We start from the raw sequence: 22,912 nt of genomic DNA on the forward strand, positions 1-22,912 counted from the left end.
CCTTGTTCTTGTTGGGGATTTCAACATCCCTGATGCCTGCTGGAAATACGATGCAGCAGAGAGGGAGCAGTCCAGGAGGTTCCTAAAGTGTGTGGAGGATAACTTCCTGACACAGCTTGTGATGGAGCCAACTAGGGAAGGCATCCTGGTGGACTTGATGCTTGTGAACAGAGGACTTGTTGGTGATGTAATAGCTGGGGTCTGTCTTGGGCACAGTGATCATGAAATGATAGAGCTGTCAGTTGTTAGAGAAGAGTGGGGTCAGCAGAACTGGCACCTTGAACTTCTGGTGGGCAGACTTTGGCCTGTTTCAGGGACTGGTGGACAGAGTCCCTTGGGGAGCAGTCCTGAAGGGCCAAGAAGGCAACTCTTAAAGGCACAGGCTGTCCCCATGGTGAGCAAGAAGGCTAGCCAGACTGAATAGAGATTTGGTTGAAAATTAAGGAGAATAGGGGAGTCTCTGGTCATTGGAATAAAGGGCAGGCCACTTGGGAGAACTATAAAGTTGATATGAGGCTACACAGGGAGAAAATTAGGACCAAAGCACAACTGGTAATTAATTTGGCTTCAGATGTTAAAGAGAACAGGAAATCCTTCTACACATAAATTAGCAATAAAAGGAGGAGTAAGGAGAATCTCTGTCCTTTGTTGGATGCAGGAGGGAACATAGTGGTAAAGGATGAGGAGAAGGCTGAAATACTCAATACTTTGCTTCAGTCTTTAGTAGTAAGACCACTTGTTCACTTTGAGCTGGAAGGTAGGGATGGGAAACAGAATGAAGCCCCCATAATCCAAGAAGAAACGGTTAGTGACTGTGGCAATGCCAGCGACGAGCAGTGTGAGAACTCTGGCAGTGCAGGCCTAGAGACTGACATGGTGGTAGGCCATGCTCAGCATAAGTGCAGAGCCAGCTACCAGTGTACCAAAACAGTGCTGTCTTGCAGCACTGTAACTGAAACAAGGCACTGGTAGCTATAAACACAGCAAGTTATCTTGGGACAACAGGACATGCACCTGCATCACCAAACCTCGCGTGTCAGCAGTAGTTGGACCAATAATCTACAATAGTGTGATGTGTGGTCACTCATAGGGAACCAATGAGGTCATGCCAACAAGGCACTCCGAGTTTATATAAGCTGTAGAAGTTCCCTTGCTACGCACTTCTGCCTGTCCTATCTCTTCTCCTTCCATGCTTTACTGTGCTGTACTCTCATCTTAGGCCTGCGCCATAGGCCTGCAATACTGGAACTATAAAGGATCAATACCCAATCATATTGGTCAGCCATATTGATTCCTCCAATCTTCGTCGCTAAATCTGGCACCCAACGTGGGGCACCAGATTTCGGACGATGGAGGTTATTGGAATCAATACAGCTGACCAATATGGTCGGGTATTGATCCCTTCTCCTTCCATGCTTTACTTTGCTGTGCTATACTCTCACCATAGGCCTGCACCATAGGCCTGCAATACTGGAACAATAAAGGATCAATACCCGATCATATTGGTCAGCTGTATTGATTCCAATAACCTCCGTCGTCCAAAAAGTGACCACCTTCACCACTTAGGCATACACAAGTCTATGGAGCTGGATGGCATGTGCTCAAGGGTACTGAGAGACCTGGCAGAAGTGCTCACCAAGCCACTTTCCATCATTCACCAACAGTCCTGGCTAACTGGGGAGGTCCCACCTGACTGGAGATTGGCAAATGTGACACCCATCTACAAGAAGGGCCGGAAGGAAGACCCAGGAAACTACAGACTGTCAGTCTCATCTTGGTGCCAGGGAAGGTCATGGAGCAGATAAATCATCTTGAGTGCCATTATGCAGCACATGCAGAACAACCAGATGATCAGGCCCAGTCAGCATAGGTTCGTGAAGGGCAAGGTCCTGCTTGACGAATCTGATCTCCTTTCACAGGAAGGTGACCTGCTTCATGAATGAGGAAAGGCTGTGGATGTTTATCTGGACATCAGTAAACCTTTGGCACTGTCTCCCACATCATCCTCCTGGAGAAGCTGGCTGCTCATGGCTTGGATGGGTGGATATTTCACTGGGTTAAAAACTGGCTGGATGGCCAGGCCCAAAGAGTGGTGGTGAATGGGGTTAAATCCAGTGGGTGGCCAGTCACAAGCGGTGTTCCCCAGGGCTCAATTTTGGGGCCAGTCTTGTTTCACATCTTTATCAATGATCTGGATAAGGAGATTGAGTGCACCCTCAGTAAGTTTGCAGATGGCACCAAATTAGGTGGGAGTGTTGATCTGCTTAAAGGCAGAAAGGCTTTGCAAAGGGATCTGAACAGGCTGGGTGAATGGGCTGAGGTCAGTTGTATGAGACTGAAAAAGGCCAAGTGTTTGGTCCTGCACTTGGGTAACAAGAATTCCATGCAATGCAACAGGCTTGGGGCAGAGTGGCTGGAAAGCTGCCCAGTAGAGAAAAGGACCTGTTGGTGCAGGTTGAGAGCCAGCTGAACAAGAGCCAGCAGTATGCTCAGGTGGCCAAGAAGTCCAAGAGCATCCTGACCTGTATCAGGAATAGTGTAGCCAGCAAGAGTAGGGAAGTGAGCATGCTCCTATACTCTGCACTGGTGAGGCTGCTTCTCAAATACTGTGTTTGGCTTTGGGCCCCTCACTAGAAGAAGGACATAGAGGTGCTGGAGTATGAGCTGGTGAAGGGCCTGGAGAGCCAAGTCTTATGAGGAGCAGCTGAGGGAACTGGGATTGTTTAGTCTGGAGAAGAGAAGACTGAGGGAAGACCTAATTGCTCTCTACAACTACTTGAAATAAGGTTGTGGTGAGGTGGCAGTTGGTCTCTTATTCCTAATATCAAGTGACAGGACAATGGGAAATTACCTCAAGTTGTAGCTAAGGAGGTTTAGATTGGATATTAGGAAAAATTTCTTCACTGAAAAATAGGTCAGGCATTGGCAGAGACTGCCCAGGGAACTGATGGAGTCACTATCCCTGTAGGTGTTCAAAAACCATGTAGACAGTGACATGTTTTAATGGCCGTGGTGGTGTTTTGTTGACTGTTGGACTCTGTGATCCTCAGAGGTCTTTTCCAACCAAGACAGTTTTATGACTCTGAATTGTGATCACCTTGATATGCTGACAGCACCCCCAACATCTGAAGATTTTACATCACTGATGTCCTTTAATGGTGTTTGGCTGGGGCACTTCAATTATGTTTGAGGTAGGGCCTTTGGAATAATTGGTTGGCTGTCTTGCCATGGGACCTGTATGAAAAGGCTCTTTGAAGTACATGGTGTTTAGCATAACAAAGGTACATTTATATGCTGTTTCATTCTGAATGACTGTTGGAATTCATACTGTTTCTGTGGCAGGCACTAGCCAAAACCAATGCTGAAGAAGCTTCTGAAGGAGCAATATGATGGGACACAACTTAAAAACCACTCTCTTCTCTGCAAGTTCTTTTTCTGTTACTCCAAAAGCAACGTTTGCCAAGGTGATATTTAGGTAGCACAATGGGGAATTTGGCATATCAAGGTAGGATAGGAATAGAGGAGTGCTAAAATCACCTCACATCTACAGTGTTCTGCCCTGCTTCTTGGTGTAAACCTTTTACTTGGATGGCATTTTCTGTGTTCTTAGTAAGAGCTGATTGTGAAATATTTCATTGGTGTTGCTAGTTACGTGTTTGTAATATACAAAGCACTTGTGAGTGGGAAAGATTAGAAGTCTTTTATTATACATTTTTAATAGTACTTTGAGATCAGTCATTTTCACTGTCCCACTCTTTTTCTTTCCAACTGTACAGAGTAATTTGCTAGTTCCTTCTTTTAATCATTTTGTTCTCTCAAATAAAAAGAGAGAAGGGAAATATTTTGAAAGAAAATACAAGATACCATTCTGACAAGCACAGAAATTGGCAAGAAGGATGTGCTTTGGAGGCAGTAGTGTCTGCAGTTAATTGTAACTCATTTTACAGTTGACTTGCTTCCAAGCTGATGGTTTTGTAATAACTTCATACCAGCTTCAAACAGAAGCAAGAATCCAGCTAGACTTTATGCAGCTGCAGATGTATTGACTGAACATGTTGTTAGTCTTTTTGTTGTTTGACAGTCACTGACTTATTGTCCAGTTTCCTGCACTGCTTATCTAAATATGTTGGTAAAAGGTGGCACAGTGCAATGGCTGACTCTCACTACGTGCTGTTGAGTCAAAGGCTACATTTGGGGGTGCCCTTGTCTCTCCACACAGCCATTGAATTTAAAATTCATAGAACTGGAGTGTCTTTTGGAATCACTACCACTCTTGCAGGTTTTATGGAAATCACCAAACAATTCAAAAGCCTTTGGGGAAGAGTGGCTGGGGAGCTGCCCGGCAGAGAAGGACCTGGGGGTGTTGACTGAGAGCTGTCTGAACATGAGCAAGCAGTTGTGCTCAGGTGGCCAAGGAGGCCAACAGAATCCTGTCTTGTATCAGGAATAGTGTGGCTGTCGGGTCTAGGGATGTGATTATCCCCTGTCTACTCAGCACCAGTGAGGCCAAACCTCAAGTAGTGTGTTCAGTTTTGGGCCCCTCTCTAGAAGAAAGACATTGAGGTACTGGAGCTTGTCCAAAGAAGAGCAAAAAATCTGGTGAAAGGTGTGGAGAACAAGTCTTCTGAGGAATGGATGAGGGAACTTAGGTTGTTTAGTCTTCGTAAGACTTCAGGCTGAGGGAAGACCTCATTGCCCTCTACAGCTATCCTGAAGGAGGTTGTGGGGAGATGGGAGTCAGTCTCTTCTCACATGCAACAAATGTCAGGACAAGAGGAAATGGCCTCAAGTTGTGCCAAGAGGGGGAGGTTCAGGGTGGATATTAAGTAATATTTCTTCACAGAAAGGGTTATCAAACATTGGAACAGGCTGCCCAGGGAAGTGAAGTCACCATTCCTGGAGGTATTTAAAAGACATGTAGATGTGGTGGTTTGGACATGGTTTAGTGGTAGTGGCTTGGCACTGGTGGTGGGATTGCAAGCTCTAGGTGAGCAGCTCTACTTGATGATCTTGAGGGTCTCTTTCAACCTTGACAGTTCTATGGTTCTGAAAAAATTATCAGTGGGAGACTGATGGCCAAATGTAGACAAAGCATTTTCCAGTAAGCATATATGTTTAGGAGACCAGGCTGGTCTCTGAGTTTACCAGTATGCTGGTAAACTCAGAGGGGTTTGTAGAAGAGCTAAAAGAAGAACTGAAGACCTGGTAAATACCTCTCAGTGTGTGAGCTTTTGAGTTATACAGGAATAACTTCAAAGTGATGAAACCATAGTATGTAGGATACACAGAGGAGCATCCTTCTGACAGTGTGGTTGCTTATTCTTACCACAGTGATACCCAGTGGTTGGAAGCTGAATTTAATGGGAAGATAATCTAGCAGATAGTAGCAAAAGACTTTTTTGTCCTCTTTTTTTTTTTTCTTTCTTTTGAGTCATGATAATCAGTGAACAGTTTCCTGTAGAACAGTAAGAATATCATAGTCTTTGTGAGTCCTTTAAGTGTTGATTTCTTTTGATAAGGTGCTCTGAGTATGCAGTAAACATTATGGACTTGTTGCGTAACTTGACTAAGTGAGATCTTTCATCGCTGTCTTTAGAAGAGGCCAGACTATGTGATGCCAGTGATTCCTTTTAGTCCCAAAATACAAGGAAAAACTTAATGCAAGTATGATCTGTTTATGCAACAACTGGATGTGGGCTCGTAATTACAGCTAGTTATTCCAGAATGCCTACCTGACCATGTTCTAATTTGCATCTTGTTTTCCCTTAAGAACATCTAAAATTACAAGACATTAAAAAAGTTTTTAAAGAGTGCTCACTTTGCACTGTTTTGTTAACACCAGGGACCTTAATGCTGTACAAAAAAACCAGTATAGCCACCACTTGGTGAAGCAGAGCCTTCTTTGGAAATCATGGGATTTAGCTAAGTCTAGGACATGACTGACCTTTCAGGCTAGAAAGTAAAACAGGGCAGTGTGCCAGCAGGAACTGTTTGCAATGTGTGTAATGCTTTGTTCCCGGCAGGGTATCAGGTTTGCCATTCTGATGTGCTCTCATTGTGCAGGAAATCTCACCTGGTGCTTCATCCTATGCAATTGGACAAGGCATTTTGTCTTCCATTAAAAGTCCATGCCTTCCTCTCCAGACACTTTCCGAGTATTGCTTAGTTGGAAAGAGGCCATCATTCAGTGTTATTTTTTCTGGAGCACTACCTTTAAGACACACACTTATGTGTGTTTATAGAAGAGAAAGCATCAGGCAGGATCATTATAGGCGAGTCTTTTCCCAACGCCTCAAAATAGTGGAGAGCCTTAGGAGTCCTGTGCTTTGCAGCTGGGGTATTGCAGAGATGTCACTGTAAAAAATAAAATAAAATAGGTAAATGAAACTTTCAAAGTCTGATACCTCTCTAGCTGTTTAAATAACTAAAGGAGACTCCAGAATTCTGCTTCATGCCTTTCACAGTGTATCTGTGTGAGTAATCTGAATGCTGATTTGGATTGAACATTTCTGTACTTTTTTTTCTTTAGTAAAAGATATTTTTTAAGACTATAAAGCCTTGATTTTCATTGAGCACCTGATGCATTGTGATTTATTTTTATTTGGATGGTTTTTTTACTCCCCTGATGGTTTAATGCATTGTCAGTAATCACAATGAAATATGTTAACAACTATTTAGTTACTTACATCTAGAAAGCATCAAAGTTATTAATACTATTTCTTGAATTCTGGTTGCAGAGCATTTTCATAACTGTGACAATTTGAAATAGAATAGAATAGAATAGAATAAACCAGGTTGGAAGAGACCTTTGAGATCATCATGTCCAACCTATCATCCAACACCACCCAATCAACTAAACCATACAACCAAGCATCCTGTCAAGCCTCGCCCTGAACACCCCCAGCGACTGCGACCCCACCACCTCCTCAGGCAGCCCATTCCAGTGGGCAATCACTCTCTCTGTGTAAAACTTCCTCCTAACCTCCAGCCTAAACCTCCCCTGATGCAGCCTGAGACTGTGTCCTCTTGTTCTGGTACTGGTTGCCTGGGAGAAGAGACCAACCTCTGCCTCACTACAACCCCCCTTCAGGTAGTTGTAGAGAGCAATAAAGTCACCCCTGAGTCTCCTCTTCTCCAGACTAAGGAACCCCAGCTCCCTCAATCTCTCCTCATAGGGCTTGTGCTCCAAGCCCCTCACCAACCTTGTTGCCCTTCTCTGGACATGCTCCAGCAAGTCAACATCCTTCTTAAACTGAGGGGCCCAGAACTGGACACAGTACTTAAGGTGTGGCCTAACCAGTGCAGTGTATAGGGGCCTCCTGGCTGCCTGGGCACACTGCAGGCTCATGTTCAGCCTACCATCAACCAGCACCCCCAGGTATTTGTATAACCTTAGCCCAATTCTCTTACCAAAATGAATCCAATGCATCAGCCTTACTTTGGAACTCAGTTGGCAACTTAGTTGCCAGCAGGTTTAAGTAGTGGTGATGAATCAGCTTAATTTGAATTCCTTAATGAAAATATCGCATATGTAGGAAGATCTCTGCCCTTTGATAATAAGTATTGTTAATCACGATCCCAGATTGTCTGATTATTCACATAAATTTAATCTAAAGTTGTTCAGAGTTGTTTCAAGTTGTGTTTTTAAAGCATTAATGTTTCCACCTCCCTTGGGTGTGCCAAGGCATGCTCAGTGCAGAAGGTTGCAGCCTCTATGCAGTGTTTGAAAGTGCCTTTGGTTATTTCTTAGGTGCACAAATAAATTAGTTTTTAACTGATCTATTCTTTTTGGGTTTGTTTTTAGTTTAGAAAGGTGTATTTGCTAGTATAATGCATAGTTAAATACATACTACAAGAATCTACATGAAAGAGTCTGAGGAGTTTAGTAGAGAAATCATTATACTTGGACTGGGTAGGAATGAGAAGCAGCTAGCTGTGGCACCAACAAAGGCTGGAAATCCAGCCTTTGTTAAACCATCTCATTCACTTGCCCTCCTTTGCTGTCTGCACTTCTTGTCACCTAAAAGTTATTGAGATTTGATCCACATTCTCAGCTGATGGATTCCCTTGGCCTAAGAGTTCTGGGTTATTATGCCCTGTGGTTCAAGTGTGTTATGGCATAAGATTTAGATGCTTTCCTCTAGTCTGGTGTATTTCATGCTCTCCTGGTTTTTACAGATGTCTTACCTGTTCAGGTCACGTCACCAGCATGTCTGAATTTGTAGTTAATTTACTACTATAGATGTCCAGCCTGGGATAATTGTTTGGCTTGGCTATGCTCAGACTTCAGAGGAAACCCTTACTCACCAGCTAGGTAGGAACCCCCTAGGTAAGCTGAGAACATGCTGTTTTTCTTTTGATGTTCCATTTATTATAGATGAATACCCACCCACATTTCCCTGGGGTGGCTTATTTCCTTCTCTGTCATAAGTTCTTTAAAGCTTCTAGTGTTAGTCTCTTCCTCTCTTACCTTTTTGCTTACTTCATAATCAGATCCCTGCCAGTAGGCTCAGAAGTTTTTTTGTCTGACCTCTTAGTGATTTCTTGGTAACTTTTGCCCTGCCAAGTATCACACACTGTATTTGGGACTAATTCAGTCCTTGTAAAGCTAGCTTCTTCATTTTGTCTTCCGTCTTGTCATACAGTCATCAATCAATGTCATAGTTGTACATATTTGTGGCTCCACTGGCTGGCAGAGGGGAAAAGCCAGGACGTGCTCATGCAGCTTGTTTTGTTTGCTTGTCATAGAATGGAAGGAACCTTTGGAGATCATCTAGTCCAACCCCCCTGTTAACACAGTTGTGCTTCGATCAGGTTGTACAGGACCATGTCCAGATGGGTTTTGAAAATCTCCTGAGGAGGAGACTCCACAACCTCTCTGGGCAGCCTGTTCCAGTGCTTTGTCACCCTCACATTAAAGAAGTTTCTTCTTAAGTTTAAATGAAACCTCTAGTGTTCCAGTCTGTACCCATTGCCCCATGTCCTTCTGTCTGCCACTGAAAAGAGCCGAGCCACATCTTCATGACCGACACTCTTTAGATATTTACATACATGTATAAGATTCTCCTCTCAGTCTTCTCTTTTCTGAGCTGAAGATTCTCTTCTCAGTCTTTTTTCTGAGCTGAAGAGCCACAGGTCTCTCAGCCTCTCCCAGTACAAGAGATGCTCCAGTCCCCTAATCACACTCATGGCCCTCTGTTGGACTGTCTCCAGTAGTTCTGTGTCCAATGTGCTCATGCCATGTATACAATGAATGCAGGCACTGCCTGAAAGGAGGGATTGTGCTGTGTGCCAGCAGCATCTTCCTGTGAGCAAGTTAAACTTGGGCAGGCCTTGAGATTAGAGAGTCAGAAATCATTGCAGTTTGCTGTGCATAAACCTTGAATATCCTGTACAGCACACTGTGTCTCTTTTATAAACCAACCTATATTTCCAAGCAAAGAAAAACAACATGGGAGATTTTTTGTCACTGGCTGGCTTTATTGTATGGAAGTTTTTCTGTCTGACTCCCATGCTGCCTTTTGGTCTTCTTTCTTCCTTATCAGTTTGTACAGACAGTATATCATTGCTTCCATTTAATATTGCCGTAGGCCACAGTCAGCTCAGCTAAAGCTGTTGACTAGCTTCTAACCATTTACTGCATATTGTAATTGTTTTGTGCTGCACTCCTCTTGCAAGCCTCATCACTATGCTTTAGCACAAATACTTCTGTAGCTGGTATTGTATCTGGACCCATTCCTGGATTTTCTGCCATACTACATCAAATTCAAATTTCTTCCCTACAAGAACCAACAGACTACTGTCCTTCAGTAGATTTATCCTTTCCTAATTTGACCTTTTGTGTGCATTACTATTCTCATAATTTTACATGTTTTTTGCTTTGCCACAACTTGTGTTTGGGTGTTCTGTCTCCTCTGAAAATCAGTGTCTCATCAAAATAATAACTCCTTCTCCTTACTTACCCTTTTTCTTTACTGTCCCATTGTTCATCTATTGCTCTCTGTTAATAACAGAGGTTGCAAGTCTGAGACCAGCGCAGGAGGAAATGATGATGTCAGTGCCAGTAATAGTCACTAAATCAGTGAGTTCAAAATTTCATCAAGCTTGTGTCTTTGTTGAGGGCCTCAGGGCACTGTCACAGAAGACCATTTAAGCATTTTTTTTTTATATTAACCTAACTAAAACCTTCTCTGAAATGCCTTTTAGGAAGATTGCAACTCTTCTGTAATTGACTCATAAACTGGCTTAACTGCTAATGGATTAACTCCTTGTCCTGTGAGAACAGAAAGGCTGACACCCACTTTTTAGTCTCTTCTCTTTATTTAGTACAGAGTACAGATGGTACTCTGAAAATGTGTGGGTTTAAAAGTCTTTCTGGAGTTGATGTTAGGAAACAAATTGGATGTTTTGAGCTGTAACGTGGAGGACAGCTCCCATATTAATAGCAGAAAAAAGTCCATGTGATTTTTAAATAAATTAAGAAATGTTTAGATGTCTACTGACAGGAGAAAACTTTGCAGTTTATTTGAAGTGTTAGTGGGTTTAGGGATGTGTATATATTGGCAGTATTTCTTATATTTACATAGAATACATAGAATAAACCAGGTTGGAAGAGACCTTCAAGATCACCGCGTCCAACCCATCAACCAATCCAACACCACCCAAACAACTAACCCACAGCACCAAGCACCCCATCAAGTCTTCTCCTGAAAACCTCCAGTGATGGCGACTCCACCACCTCCCCAGGCAGCCCATTCCAATGGGCAATCACTCTCTCTGTATAGAACTTTTTCCTAACATCTAGCCTGAACCTCCCCTGGCGCAGCCTGAGACTGTGTCCTCTTGTTCTGGTACTGGCCGCCTGGGAGAAGAGACCAACATCCGTCTGTCTACAGCCTCCCTTCAGGTAGTTGTAGAGAGCAATAAGGTCACCCCTGAGTCTCCTGTTCTCCAGGCTAAGCAACCCCAGCTCCCTCAGCCTCTCCTCGTAGGGCTTATGTTCCAAACCCCTCACCAACTTTGTTGCTCTTCTCTGGACACGCTCCAGCAAGTCAACCTCCTTCCTAAACTGAGGGGCCCAGAACTGGACACAGTACTCGAGGTGAGGCCTAACCAGTGCAGTGTACAGGGGCAGAATGACCTCCCTGCTCCTGCTGGCTACACTGTTCCTGATGCAGGCCAGGATGCCATTGGCCCTTTTAGCTGCCTGGGCACACTGCAGGCTCATGTTTAGTCATTTAATGAATCAGTTTTTTGTGTTGTCTGTAGCTTTACTCTAATACCCTTAATATATTTGGTTTCAATTGGGGAAGCAGAGGTTGTGCTTATTACCTTTTATTTTCTTTCTGTGTGATGTTGCTTAGCTCTGTATGAATATTTTCTCCTGTTTTGCTATAATATTTCTTCATTGAATACTTGGGAAAGAAATTGTTGCTCAAACACTAACAGTCAATTCCTTTTCCTCTGCTGTGTCTGAGAGAAATCACCATTAACACCCTTGTGTTAAGAAGCGTATATATGTGACAGAAATGTTGCATATGGTGGGGTCGCCGTTGCTGGGGGTGTTCAGGGCGAGGCTTGACAGGATGCTTGGTTGCGTGGTTTAGTTGATTAGGTGGTGTTGGATGATAGGTTGGACATGATGATCTCGAAGGTCTCTTCCAACCTGGTCTTATTCTATTCTATTCTATTCTATTCTATTCTATTCTATTCTATTCTATTCTATTCTATTCTATTCTATTCTATTCTATTCTATTCTATTCTATATACAGAGCTTTCCAGTTAAGAACAAAAAGCTAATTTGGGTGCTGCATGAAGCTGCAAAAATGGTTGGACAGGACACATACTCAGGAGAACACAAGATTAAGAACATGTTTAGATGCTTTGCTGGACTGCAACTGTACTGAACTGGAACTATTCTGCACTTAACTGGGAATGGGAGAGAGTGGGGTTGCTGCTATAATCTCAGTCTCAAGGTTTCAGAGGCTATTCTAAAGAGAAAAATTAAAATATTATTCTGCATGGCCTGTTTCCCTGATCTAAATAAGTTCTACCCAGCTTCCAGAAGAGTAAATGGGAATGGCTTGGAGGGTATAATGTGGCTGGAGAGCTGCCAAACAGAGAGGGACCTGGGGGTGTTGATTGACACCCGCCTAAACATGAGCCAGCAGTGTGCCCAGCTGGCCAAGAGGGCCAATGGCATCCTGGCCTGTATTAGGAATAGTGTGGCCAGCAGGAGCAGGGAGGTCATTGTGCCCCTGTACTCCGCATTGGTTAGGCCACACCTTGAGTACTGTGTCCAGTTCTGGGCCCCTCAGTTTAAGAAGGACATTGAGACACTTGAACGTGTCCAGAGAAGGGCAGCAAGGCTGGGGAGAGGCCTTGAGCACAGCCCTGTGAGGAGAGGCTGAGGGAGCTGGGGTTGTTTAGCCTGGAGAAGAGGAGGCTCAGGGGTGACCTCATTTGCCCTCTACAACTACCTGAGAGGCGGGGGTTGGTCTCTTCTCCCAGGCAACCAGCACCAGAACAAGGGGACACAGTCTCAAGCTGTGCCAGGGGAGGTTTAGACTCAAAGTGAGGAAAAAGTTGTTCACTGAGCGAGTCATTCGTCATTGGAATGGGCTGCCCAGGGAGGTGGTGGAGTCGCCGTCCCTGGAGGTATTCAAGGGGAGATTGGACGTGGCACTTGGTGCCATGGTCTAGTTATGAGGACTGTGGTCAGGTTGGACTCGATGATCCTCGAGGTCTCTGTGATTTCATATCTGAGTGGGACATAAGATGAAGGTGAACCAGGCCACATTACTGTGAGAAATTTCCAATATGTTAGAACCACTTTCAGAGGAAACTGCTCTGTTCCCAGTACAAAAAGCATGCAGGTTGGAAGAGTAGTAGAGTAATTTTGTTTTGTATAAGTAGATCCTTTGTCAAGTCAAGGAATAGGTACTTCTGGAATATTTTGCTAGAGTCCACTTACTGGGAATGGGCATGATCCTTAGCTTCAAGCATTTATCCACAGGACAAAGGCTTGACTTGGTACCTGAATACAGTCTCCTAGTCTCCTTGTTCCCTGGGGATAGGATCAAGGCAGAGCCAGAGTACGGATTGGTAAAGAAATATTGAGGAGATTGGGACAAATTATCTTAGTGTAACTGAAATCTGGACTGAGTAAATTTAGGAAGGTTTTACCTTTTTACAGAAGAAACAGACCACTTGATAATCTTATTTAATAAAAAGGATTGTGTTTATAGAATAGAATAGAATAGAATAAACCGGGTTGGAAGAGACCTTCAAGATCATCGCGTCCAACGTTAAGTTCTAAATGAAGATCCAGCAGATCTTGTGGGTGTGAAGAGGAAATGCAAGAGTTCTCTGAAGGTGCACTAACAGTAGTTCAGAAATAACAATTGTCAGACACTGTCTCAGAGTATGTCTGGTAGGAGATGAAAAATTATGAGTAGTCATATGGTGATGCACTGTCTTGGCCTCCAGAAACTTATGATTCAAGGAATTTCCGAGATAGATGTAGTGCCTTTCTGCTTAGTAGTGACAGACACATATATATTCAGGCACAGCCTGCCTAAAACAGATGAATATGACTCGTTTGTAAAGGTCCTACTCATGTGCAGATCAAGGGAATAAGAAGGAGGTCTGGGAACTGTACCTTCTTGCAGTGGAAAACAGCAAGTCAGTTCACTGGTCTGAGAGTAGCTGCCATGTACCAGGACAAATGCAAGGCTGGCCAAGATACACATGGAAGTGTACCATGCAGCATTACACCAAAGTTTCTCTTAAACCACAGAGAATGAGTAAGGAACTCAAGGTAGTGAAGCAAGGCTGCACTAAAAGAAAAGGATATTGAAGAATGAGCGCTTATTTACTGTCAGATTAGAGAAAAAGACTGGACTGCTCTGTTGTGAAGTTAAAGATTAATAGCATTATTTTGTGTCCTGAGAAGCCCATTCATGAAGGGAACCTATTCAGAGGTGCTCCATTACCCCTAGAAGACAAGGTACTCAGCACAGTACACGTTACAAGATGACCCTATGAACTGCATTAAAAAAAGGTGAGGGGTGGGGAAAAGAGATTCAGAGACACTTAAAGTAAGTCACACCCCTAGCACTTACCAAACAAGCACTTAACATAAGCCAAAAATGCATTGTTTTGATGACAGTTCTGACAAATCTGCCACCAAATTTGCTTTTAAGATGATACTTCTCTGTCTGGTCAGACTTACCACATAAAGTACTGAGTGTTCAAGTGATAACTAGATGACTGGAGCAAGCAGTGAGGAGGAAGTCTCTTGTCTTTGAAATTACACAGAGAAGAACCTGAGTACAGCCGAAAAGTGCACCTATGAGATGGGACAAAGCTCAAGATAAAGAAAAGCAAGGGAGGTGGAACAAGACTGGAAAGAAAACATTAATAAGCTGTGTCAGTAAACTTGCCAAGTGTTAAAATTGAATCCAGGAACTCAGTATGTATGTGAAAGTACATGTAAAACACATGGATTATGTACAGTGATGCTGTGATCGTTTGAGGCTGTGCCTTTAAGACAAAACAGTGCTGGGACACTCTGGCTGAATGTTTTCGGTACTAGAACAAAAACATTCTGATATTCTAAACGAATTTCATTGGTGGATAGACAAAATGCAACTTTAAATTGTTGAGCAGTCGGAATTTTTTTTTTCTCTCAGTTCAGTGTGGTTTGGGAGTTGGGGAGTTTGGGTTTCAGCCTGTTCTCCCTGCCTGCTCTCTCTGCGAACTGCTGGAGTTGGCCTTCAGATAAGCAAAAACTAATCCTGCATGGGCTTTTGAAAGCTTTATAACGATTCTTTTCCTTAATAACTAGCCTTTCTTTTTCTCTAACCCCTTTTTGGGGAAAAAAGGAGGTAGGGGGAGAGAGAGGGGGTTACAGTATCACAGTATCACAGTATAACCAAGGTTGGAAGAGACCCCAAGGATCATCGAGTCCAACCTGTCATCACAAAGCTCACAACTAGACCATGGCACCAAGCGCCACGTCCAATCTCCCCTTGAACACCTCCAGGGACGGCGACTCCACCACCTCCCTGGGCAGCCCATTCCAATGGGGGAGGGATTTTTGTTGTGTTATTTCTGTTTGCTGTATATTTCTGTGTATATATTGTGAATACCTGTATATGTTGTGTTATATATAACCTGCTTTCCATATATGCTTGTAAATATATAACTTTTCTCCTTCGACTGGGTTAGCTGTGGTTTCTTACTCTGTGGAGGAGGGAGAGCTAAGCCCTCTCTCAACCTACCACAGATGCAAAGAAAAGATTGTGTAGAAAAAGATCTATTTATTTTCTTTTACGGAATCACAGTGAGAGCATGGACTTGAGAAAAGAGAATGGGAGCGATGGACTGTTCCCTGTCTTAGGCTGAAAATGGGGGGAAGAACTGAGCCTGACAAGGTGCACTGGAAGTGATGTGATCTGCAATAACAGCAAATATGGATACATATTTTAAGAACAGTTAGATCTCTTCTGTTTTCTTTTCTCTGTGTCCATTTTTGGGTTGGTTGTCCGGTTTGATGCACAAGGATGCTGGTGACACATGTGCATCCTGAACTCGTTAGAAAACATTTATTTTTTAATTTTATTTTTTTTTTCAACCCCAAGGAAGGGGTGTGGAACACCCACAGGCTTGAATCATCCTGATGTTAGTTACTTGCCTGGATTAAGCCTGGTTTTGAGTATGAATGTGTAAGTGCTGTCTTGGAGATTACAGCCTGTAGCTCTAGAGGCAGAGGGAATGCCTTTGTTAAAAAATATTTTCTTCACCCCCCCTAAAAAACCCACCCTTTCCCCCCTTTTCCCTCTCAGCTTCTATAATCATGTAATTTAAAGGCAAGAGGGCATGTTCATGGTGTGTGTGGGTTTGAGGTTTTCTTTCACCCTCTGGGCATTTTCCATAGCTTATTTACTCTTGTGAAGGTTTGGTCATGAACCAGATTGGAAACTGAAATGTCTTGTTCCTTGATACCTGTTAATTCTATAAACCACAAACAAAATACAGCGAGCAGCTGCATTAAGAGTTTCCCCATATGACCCAGCACTAACCTTAACCCAGACCAGCCAGGCTAGCTTCAAGGGATGTTTGACCCTGCCCCAGCTGGGCTTGAGACAACTAATGATGAGAAACTATCAGTTGGGCAGAACAATTCTAGCAGCCACCAGACATTTTTCCTCTGGGGCCTTGTTATTCTTGAATGATCTTGATTGCTAAGGCTGTTTTTTTTGGTATCCTAGTACACATATGTTAAATAAATTCTACAGATTATTAGAGCAAAGGAATTTAATTTCTACTGGATTTATTCACTGCTTTCCAGTGTGCTGTGTTGTCCCCCCCCAATTATGCTGTTATTATATATATGTTTTCCTATGTTCTTCTATCTAACCCAGATATGAACTGTCAGTCTTAATAATGTGATACGTGTGTGGCAGAATTGAGGTGCCATTGTATCATGTCTCTGAGTAGCTGTCATTTTTGTTCTAGTTCTCTTCTTGCTTGCCAATTAAGAGCCAGTATTTTGGTACCAGTTTGAGAGAGAAGGGATGTTAATTTACCTAGCAACTTTCCTGTGACTGAAGAAAATGGCCATTAGCTACAGCAGCTCTAGGATTACAGTTTCCTGCAGCTAATGAGGGTGTACTAGCATGGGTGGACCAGACCTGTGCCTTGTTGAATTTTATTGCCTCTCCCTGGAATGCTTCGTAGGATGTAAGAAGCATAATGAGCTTCTCTCCAGACATAGCCTTCCTTTCTCAAAATCCTAAGTCTTCAGTCTTTTGCCTGCTTTCTCCAACATCCTTAAACAATAGCTACTTTTAAATTACCTGAAAGGCTTGGGATACTGTTTACATTGGCATCTGTTTCCTGTTTTCCCACATTTTGTTTCTTTCAAGGTTGTTTTTTGCTTTTCTTTTTCCAACTGCACACAAAGGAATGTCTTGCTCTTAAGTCATCATGACTGTATGAGAACATCTGTGTATTTTGTTGTGGGTTTTGCTGGGTATTTTTTCTCCAAAGTACATAACCTAGCCTATTGTGTTAAAGGCCCCTCTAGTCTAGCTATTAGTGCTTCTAATATTTGCTGATGAGTAATATTTCAAGTATGGTATGATTGCTTTAATGTTACACCCTTCTCAATCAGCAATTAGAACTTTCCTGAGCTGGGGGAGGTATTTCAACAAACCTACAATCCATGACTTTATCTAGTCCTGGTTTGACTCTATGTATTCTTTTGACCTCCACAACATCCCACGGCAATAAGTTTTGCAGTTTCATTACACATTGTGTGGGAAAAGTACTTACTTCTGTTTATTTTAAGCGTGCTTTCTGGTAACTTCATTATGTGCCCCTTAATTCTTGTTTTGTGAGGAAGTGTTCTTCACACCATTCATGATTTTGTAAGCCCTTCATGAATGGATAGTATGTTTTCCAAGCTGGAGAGTACAAAACTTGGGAGAGCCACAAACCATTATAAGTCATCCTGTTCTTCATACGTTTCATAGAGCACGCACAATTTAAGATGGAAGTGCCCAGTTGTTTATGTTACTGTGTTCTCTCCAAGCAGCTAATGATACTGTTTGTCTTCTTTAACCATTTCTGATGTGATAATGACAGAGGGCTATCCACAGAAAATGTTAAAAATACTTCAGTTTGGCAGTACCAGAAGAGATCCAATCATTGTGTACAGTGTATAGTTAGGGTATGCAGACTTTAGTGTGTTGGTGACTTACACTTCCCTTCATTCAGATTAATCTGCCATGTTATTGTGTAGTGGTTTATAAGCCCTGCATGTCCTCAAGTATAGATAATGGTGTGTGGGATCACGTTCCATTGTCTGAATATCCTTGAAAGAACTGCTTTTGTTAAAACAGGAACCATACTCTCTCTGAACATGCTTTCTGTGTTTAAATTTCACATAGTTCTTCCTACATCTAGGTTAATAACTAAATGCATATATTGGTTATGCAAATGAGGAGCTTGTGAGTGCATTACTGGGGGCTGTCTGTATTAAGCAAATTGTCTAGTGTTTATTCTGCAGGATCATTGGTGTGAAAATCCAGCTATGAATGTAATCTATCACTTCGGCTGGCTGTGTGCGTCCCCTTAGTGTGATCTTCAATTTTCATTTGCTTCTAGTAGTGTGTGAACATACCTAGATTGTACCTCCAAAAACTCCTGTATTAACACAAAGTAAATAATAGGTCTGTAGTTAAGCTGTATCTGAAGTTCACATCATATTTTAGCAAGTCACTTGCTGTGTGGATAAAATTGTGTAACTATGTTTGAGTTTCTTGTGTGTGTATCGAAGCTGCTGGCTCTCAAAGCAGTAAAATGGATCTTAGTATTTTTGCTGATTTATAGAGCACCTAGAAATTTGCAAGATAATTAACACTGTAAGTGTAGTACTATTCACCTGCTCAGATAGCATCAAGAGTTTGTCTCCAGCAGAATTTTCCATCTGTAATTGTGTAAATACATCAGCCAAACAGGCTTTCCTGTTGGAAGCAGAGCTTGTTTCAGGAGCGAGAGTCCTGGCAACTGGCTTGTCTGCCTTTGTTTCCAATTGGTGCTGAATTCCTCAGTAGGTTTTAAGCTGTGTAACATGAAATGCTTTTTTTCCCTTCTTCTGGAGACTGTGTTGGATAATAATGTTGAAATAAGAGTGTGGAAGTGCAGATTTCTCACCATGACTTTCAGCAAAACCTAATTTGTTCCATTTTGTCCCTCCACTGTCTCTTTGACTTCTTCAGTGCAGAGCTGCTGAATGTATTTCTTCAATTTTGCTATTTAGAAGTTGTATAGAGAAACATGGCTGTCATAACGTCTCCTAGTCTGTAGTTAACTCACCTTTACAAATAAGCTCATGCCAAGCCTTATCAGAAGCACTGGAGCCTTCATGAATGTGATTCTGAGAAATTACTTGACTGCTGCCAGGATCTGTTTGTGTAGGTTTTTGAGTCTTTTGTTAGAGGGAATTCTGGTTATATTTCTTGGTGAATAAGCTGTCACAGAATTTTGAAGTGCTGACAGCTCCCATCTTGACAGCAGACTTGTATTTAATAAACCTTAAGTTGTTGTACTTGAATAATAAGAATCGTTTGAATTGAAGTTTCTGTAATTTAACAGCATTTTTTACCTCATTAAAGTTAGTATTTAAGACCAAAATGTGTTTTCATGTTTACATATAAATTGAAGGCTTGTGCTTAGTGACATTTCAATTCCCCAGTGTAAAGTATTATGAAAAGGAAACTAAATGGAAAATGCAATTCTTTTATTTTCACTTCAGTCTTTGCTCATTTAATTGATTTGTCTGCATTTTCTTATTTTCCAGAGTTTTAGAGTGCCAAGGGCTACCTATTGTGAATGGGCAATGTGATCCCTATGCCACTGTTACCTTAGCAGGACCCTCCAGGCAAGTATTGCACTCATAAGGTCTTCTATTTTATAAGGATGATTTCCATTTCCTTTGTCTGTTAGAAATTTGTGTTCTCAGATGGACAGAAGGGAGTATTTGGACACCACAAGAATATGTGAAGTGTTAGTGATTACATGTACGAACTAGAAAGTTATACTAGAGTAAGTAATTTGAGTCTTGTTTCAGCTTTGATTTATGTAACGGTCTCAATAATCCTTGAATAATTTGAATATCCTGGAGTAATTTGTGGTTAGGTTTTGTTTGTGCATCTCTTCACCTCACAGCTGGAGGCCAGTTTTAGAGCAAATTTCCTACTTAATTTTGAGCAGAGGCAGAAGAAAAAGCTGAATACATCAACACCTTGCACAGTGTGCACATTTGTATGTGAATATTTTCACTTTCAAGAAGAAGCAAATTCATTTGTATGTTGAAAGCCCTCGGTGGCTCAATCCTGTAATTTGGTGTGTGTGGACAGAATAGTATGGATAACATTTGGAATGAGGTTGTAGGAATGAGATTCTGCATAATACTCCTCAGTTTAAATTTGGGATTAATTTTTTCATGTTCCATTATAAAAAAAAATACTCCTATGCTGTTGGATGTCACTGTTTTGTTTTTGCTTATCTAGGGTTATCTTTTATGCCTGTGTCATGTTAGAAACAACCAGCTGTGTTGTGACCATAAAGAATCAGATTTAGTAGCTTGGGTTATTCATAATGCTTCACAACAGTTTATTGAAAATACTATCAGTAAGATGCATTCCTGGCAAATACTTAGCTTGCATGCAGAGGAATCTTTGAGACTGGTGTGTGTTCTTCATCCCTCTCTAGGTGTTTTATGCCTTACCTTCATTTTAATGAGCTGTGTATTTCAGTTTTATGCTTTGTTGTTTTAAGACTGTAACTTGTTTTAGATGATACTGTGTGACTATTACTGAAACTGTATAGAGATTTTTTACTAACTCTTGTAAGTTTGGACATTAAAGGACACCTTTGCCTGCTCCCCTCAGTCCCCCAATCCAAACAACATAAGACAACTGCTAATGTGTTTCTTGTCAGAGTAAGGAGTATAGCCTCATCCTATTCCTAGCTGTTCTTTTGGTGGAGGGAGAAGGCTTGCCTCCTATCTCTAGCAAGCAGCATGCAGCTCCTTCCCATCCACTGCTTTGTAATTGCCCAATAATTGGGCTTGCCTTAATCAGCCCCCATTCTACATCCTGCTTCCCACTCCCCAGATGGGCTTATCAGTAAAGAGGTTGATTGGCAAGTGTGACTGATGAGATGGGATAGGCAATCTGCCCTACGTCCTGGAGGCGATTAGCCTCTCTTATCTCTCAGCTTCTCCTAGGAACAGTGGGATATTCTTAATCTGTACATCATTCTTCTCTCTGGATTTTTCAATGACTCTCCTTTTAGAGTAGGAAAGCTGCTTTATTCTGCTGCAGTTCGACAAACATGCTGCTGTTCATTGTGCGATTTGTACTTCGAGCCATCAGACTTCCGGACCCAACCTTCCTGTTTCTATGCCTGTATTATAAATGGAGAAACATTCTATAGTGATGGACTGGCCCCTTTCAGGCACACAGGAAGCCTGAGCAGCACTGGGAATTAGACCCAGCTTTACGTGACCTCTGTGAAAGAATACACAGAATTGTGTGGTTAATATAAGCAGTTACTGGCTATCTAAGCCGCTTTGCTGCATGAGAAATGAGGGATAGATTCTGGGATGACATTATTAGTAGGTCAGTTTTCCAGATGCGCCTCTCCATCTATGTCTGTTTTATCTATGCCTGCAGAGCTGTAGGGGAAGATTGGTGACACAGGACAAAACAGAGCTTTTCACTTGAATGTAACAAGAGCAAATCAAGCATATCTCCATAACATTTGGAAATCATCAAACAGCTGTTGCCTGGCCTGTCAGAAATGCATTGGCTGGCTCTAGCTCAGTGCAAAGCAGTTAGATGTCTGTATTCTGAAAGGCAGGTGGCACTACCCATAGAGAATAAATGGGCAGCACTGAGCTTTGTCAGGCTTGTTGCCCAGTGAGTGGTTTGAAGGAGGTCTGCCATGCCTTGTTCCTACAGAGCAGCAGAAACTGAGACGCTTCTGCTCAGCGCTGCTCATAATTCAACAAAGTATCGTTAACTAATTGCTGTTGGGACTGCAGGGAAAAGAGTGGTATTGTAGCAATACAACTATTCTTACTGAAGAAGTCATTCTGGGTTTTTTTGATTATTTAGCATCACTGAAAAGCATTCTTTGATTCCTGAGGTTAGGATTATAAAATATAAAACACAGCAACAGCTCTGTCAACCTTCCTGTGTCCTGTGTTTTTAGAATATGAGGAATTTTTGAGTCGCATCAAGACTGAGACTGTCCCCCAAATGTTGCTGCTCAGAGCCCTGTTCTTTCCAGTTGCTTTGTACAGATGTAAGATTTGACTGGATGAAGCAAGTGAACAGAACTGGGGTTCAAGGACTTGTGTTTAAGAGAGGATAACAAACTGTGATTACTGACAATTCAGAGAAATAGGCATGCAATGAATCCCTCTCTTAAACGTGTGCGAGTGTTTATGCCTTGCTGTGCTGGAGCCACGTGGCATTCCAGTTTTATCAGATAAATCAAGTGGAGGACTGTTCCTCAGTGGCTCTGTTCTAGGATCATGCTTCTTCTAATGTTGTTTCTTACTCTATTTTTTTTTTTTCTTTCCTTAATTCAGATCAGAAGCCAAAAAGACTAAAGTTAAGAAGAAGACCAACAATCCACATTTTGATGAAGTGTTTTATTTTGAGGTTGGTATTTCAAAGGAACGGGTGATAAGCTGAAATACTATCCTGCAGATAGTTGGCACAGCATCCTGCTCCATGTTGTGCCAGCTGCCTTCTTTGTAGATTGTTTCAAAGCATGGTGCAAGGGAGAGAAGCACCCAGGAACAGACCAGCGTCTGCCAAGGAAGCAGTATGTTGATTGCTTCAGCTTAGGTGTTTTGTAGGATAAACTTCAAGGTGGGCACTTCTGAGAAGCAGGCGCCTTACACTCCATTGCAACTCACCTCAGAAGTGGTGTCAAAAAGGATAGTTAAAAATGGGAGGTTTGGGGGTTTTTTGCTTGGGTTTTTGTTGGGTTTTTTTCTTCCAGATTTTTTTTTCTTTAGCCTGTGTTTTAATAGCTGCTCCACCCTGTCTTTCCCAGTCAATGGGAGGAAGGCTATCTTCTAGGATTACTGAAAACTGTAGAGGAGAATACACTTGAACTGGATGTTCTGGCTGTCTACCAGTCTACTGCAATACCAGTGCTGTTCCTCCAAGTGGGTGAAACCTCCACAGCTTTATTTAGTATGGAGCATTTTCAAGAAGTCCAGTTAAGACAAAGTGACTTTTATAGAAGTGCTCATTTTGATTCTGGCAAGAGTAGCTGTAATTGTGGTGTGTCCATGCATATATATGTACATGTGTTTATA

The 22,912-nt window shown here is 42.2% G+C and overlaps 1 protein-coding gene across 6 annotated transcripts in view; it reads left to right on the forward strand.

Annotated features, from left to right (window-relative positions):
* Positions 1-22,912, forward strand: part of RASA3 (RAS p21 protein activator 3) — a 148,823-nt gene that overhangs the window by 92,842 nt on the left and 33,069 nt on the right. For all 6 annotated transcript variants that reach the window (XM_054162875.1, XM_054162877.1, XM_054162876.1 and 3 more), the window contains 2 exons: positions 19,370-19,450; positions 22,172-22,244. In XM_054162875.1, coding sequence (XP_054018850.1) covers positions 19,370-19,450; positions 22,172-22,244 — 154 coding nt within the window. The remainder of the gene's footprint in view (positions 1-19,369; positions 19,451-22,171; positions 22,245-22,912) is intronic.

This window comes from Dryobates pubescens, chromosome 7, assembly GCF_014839835.1.
Source record: "Dryobates pubescens isolate bDryPub1 chromosome 7, bDryPub1.pri, whole genome shotgun sequence".
Lineage (NCBI taxonomy): Eukaryota > Metazoa > Chordata > Aves > Piciformes > Picidae > Dryobates > Dryobates pubescens.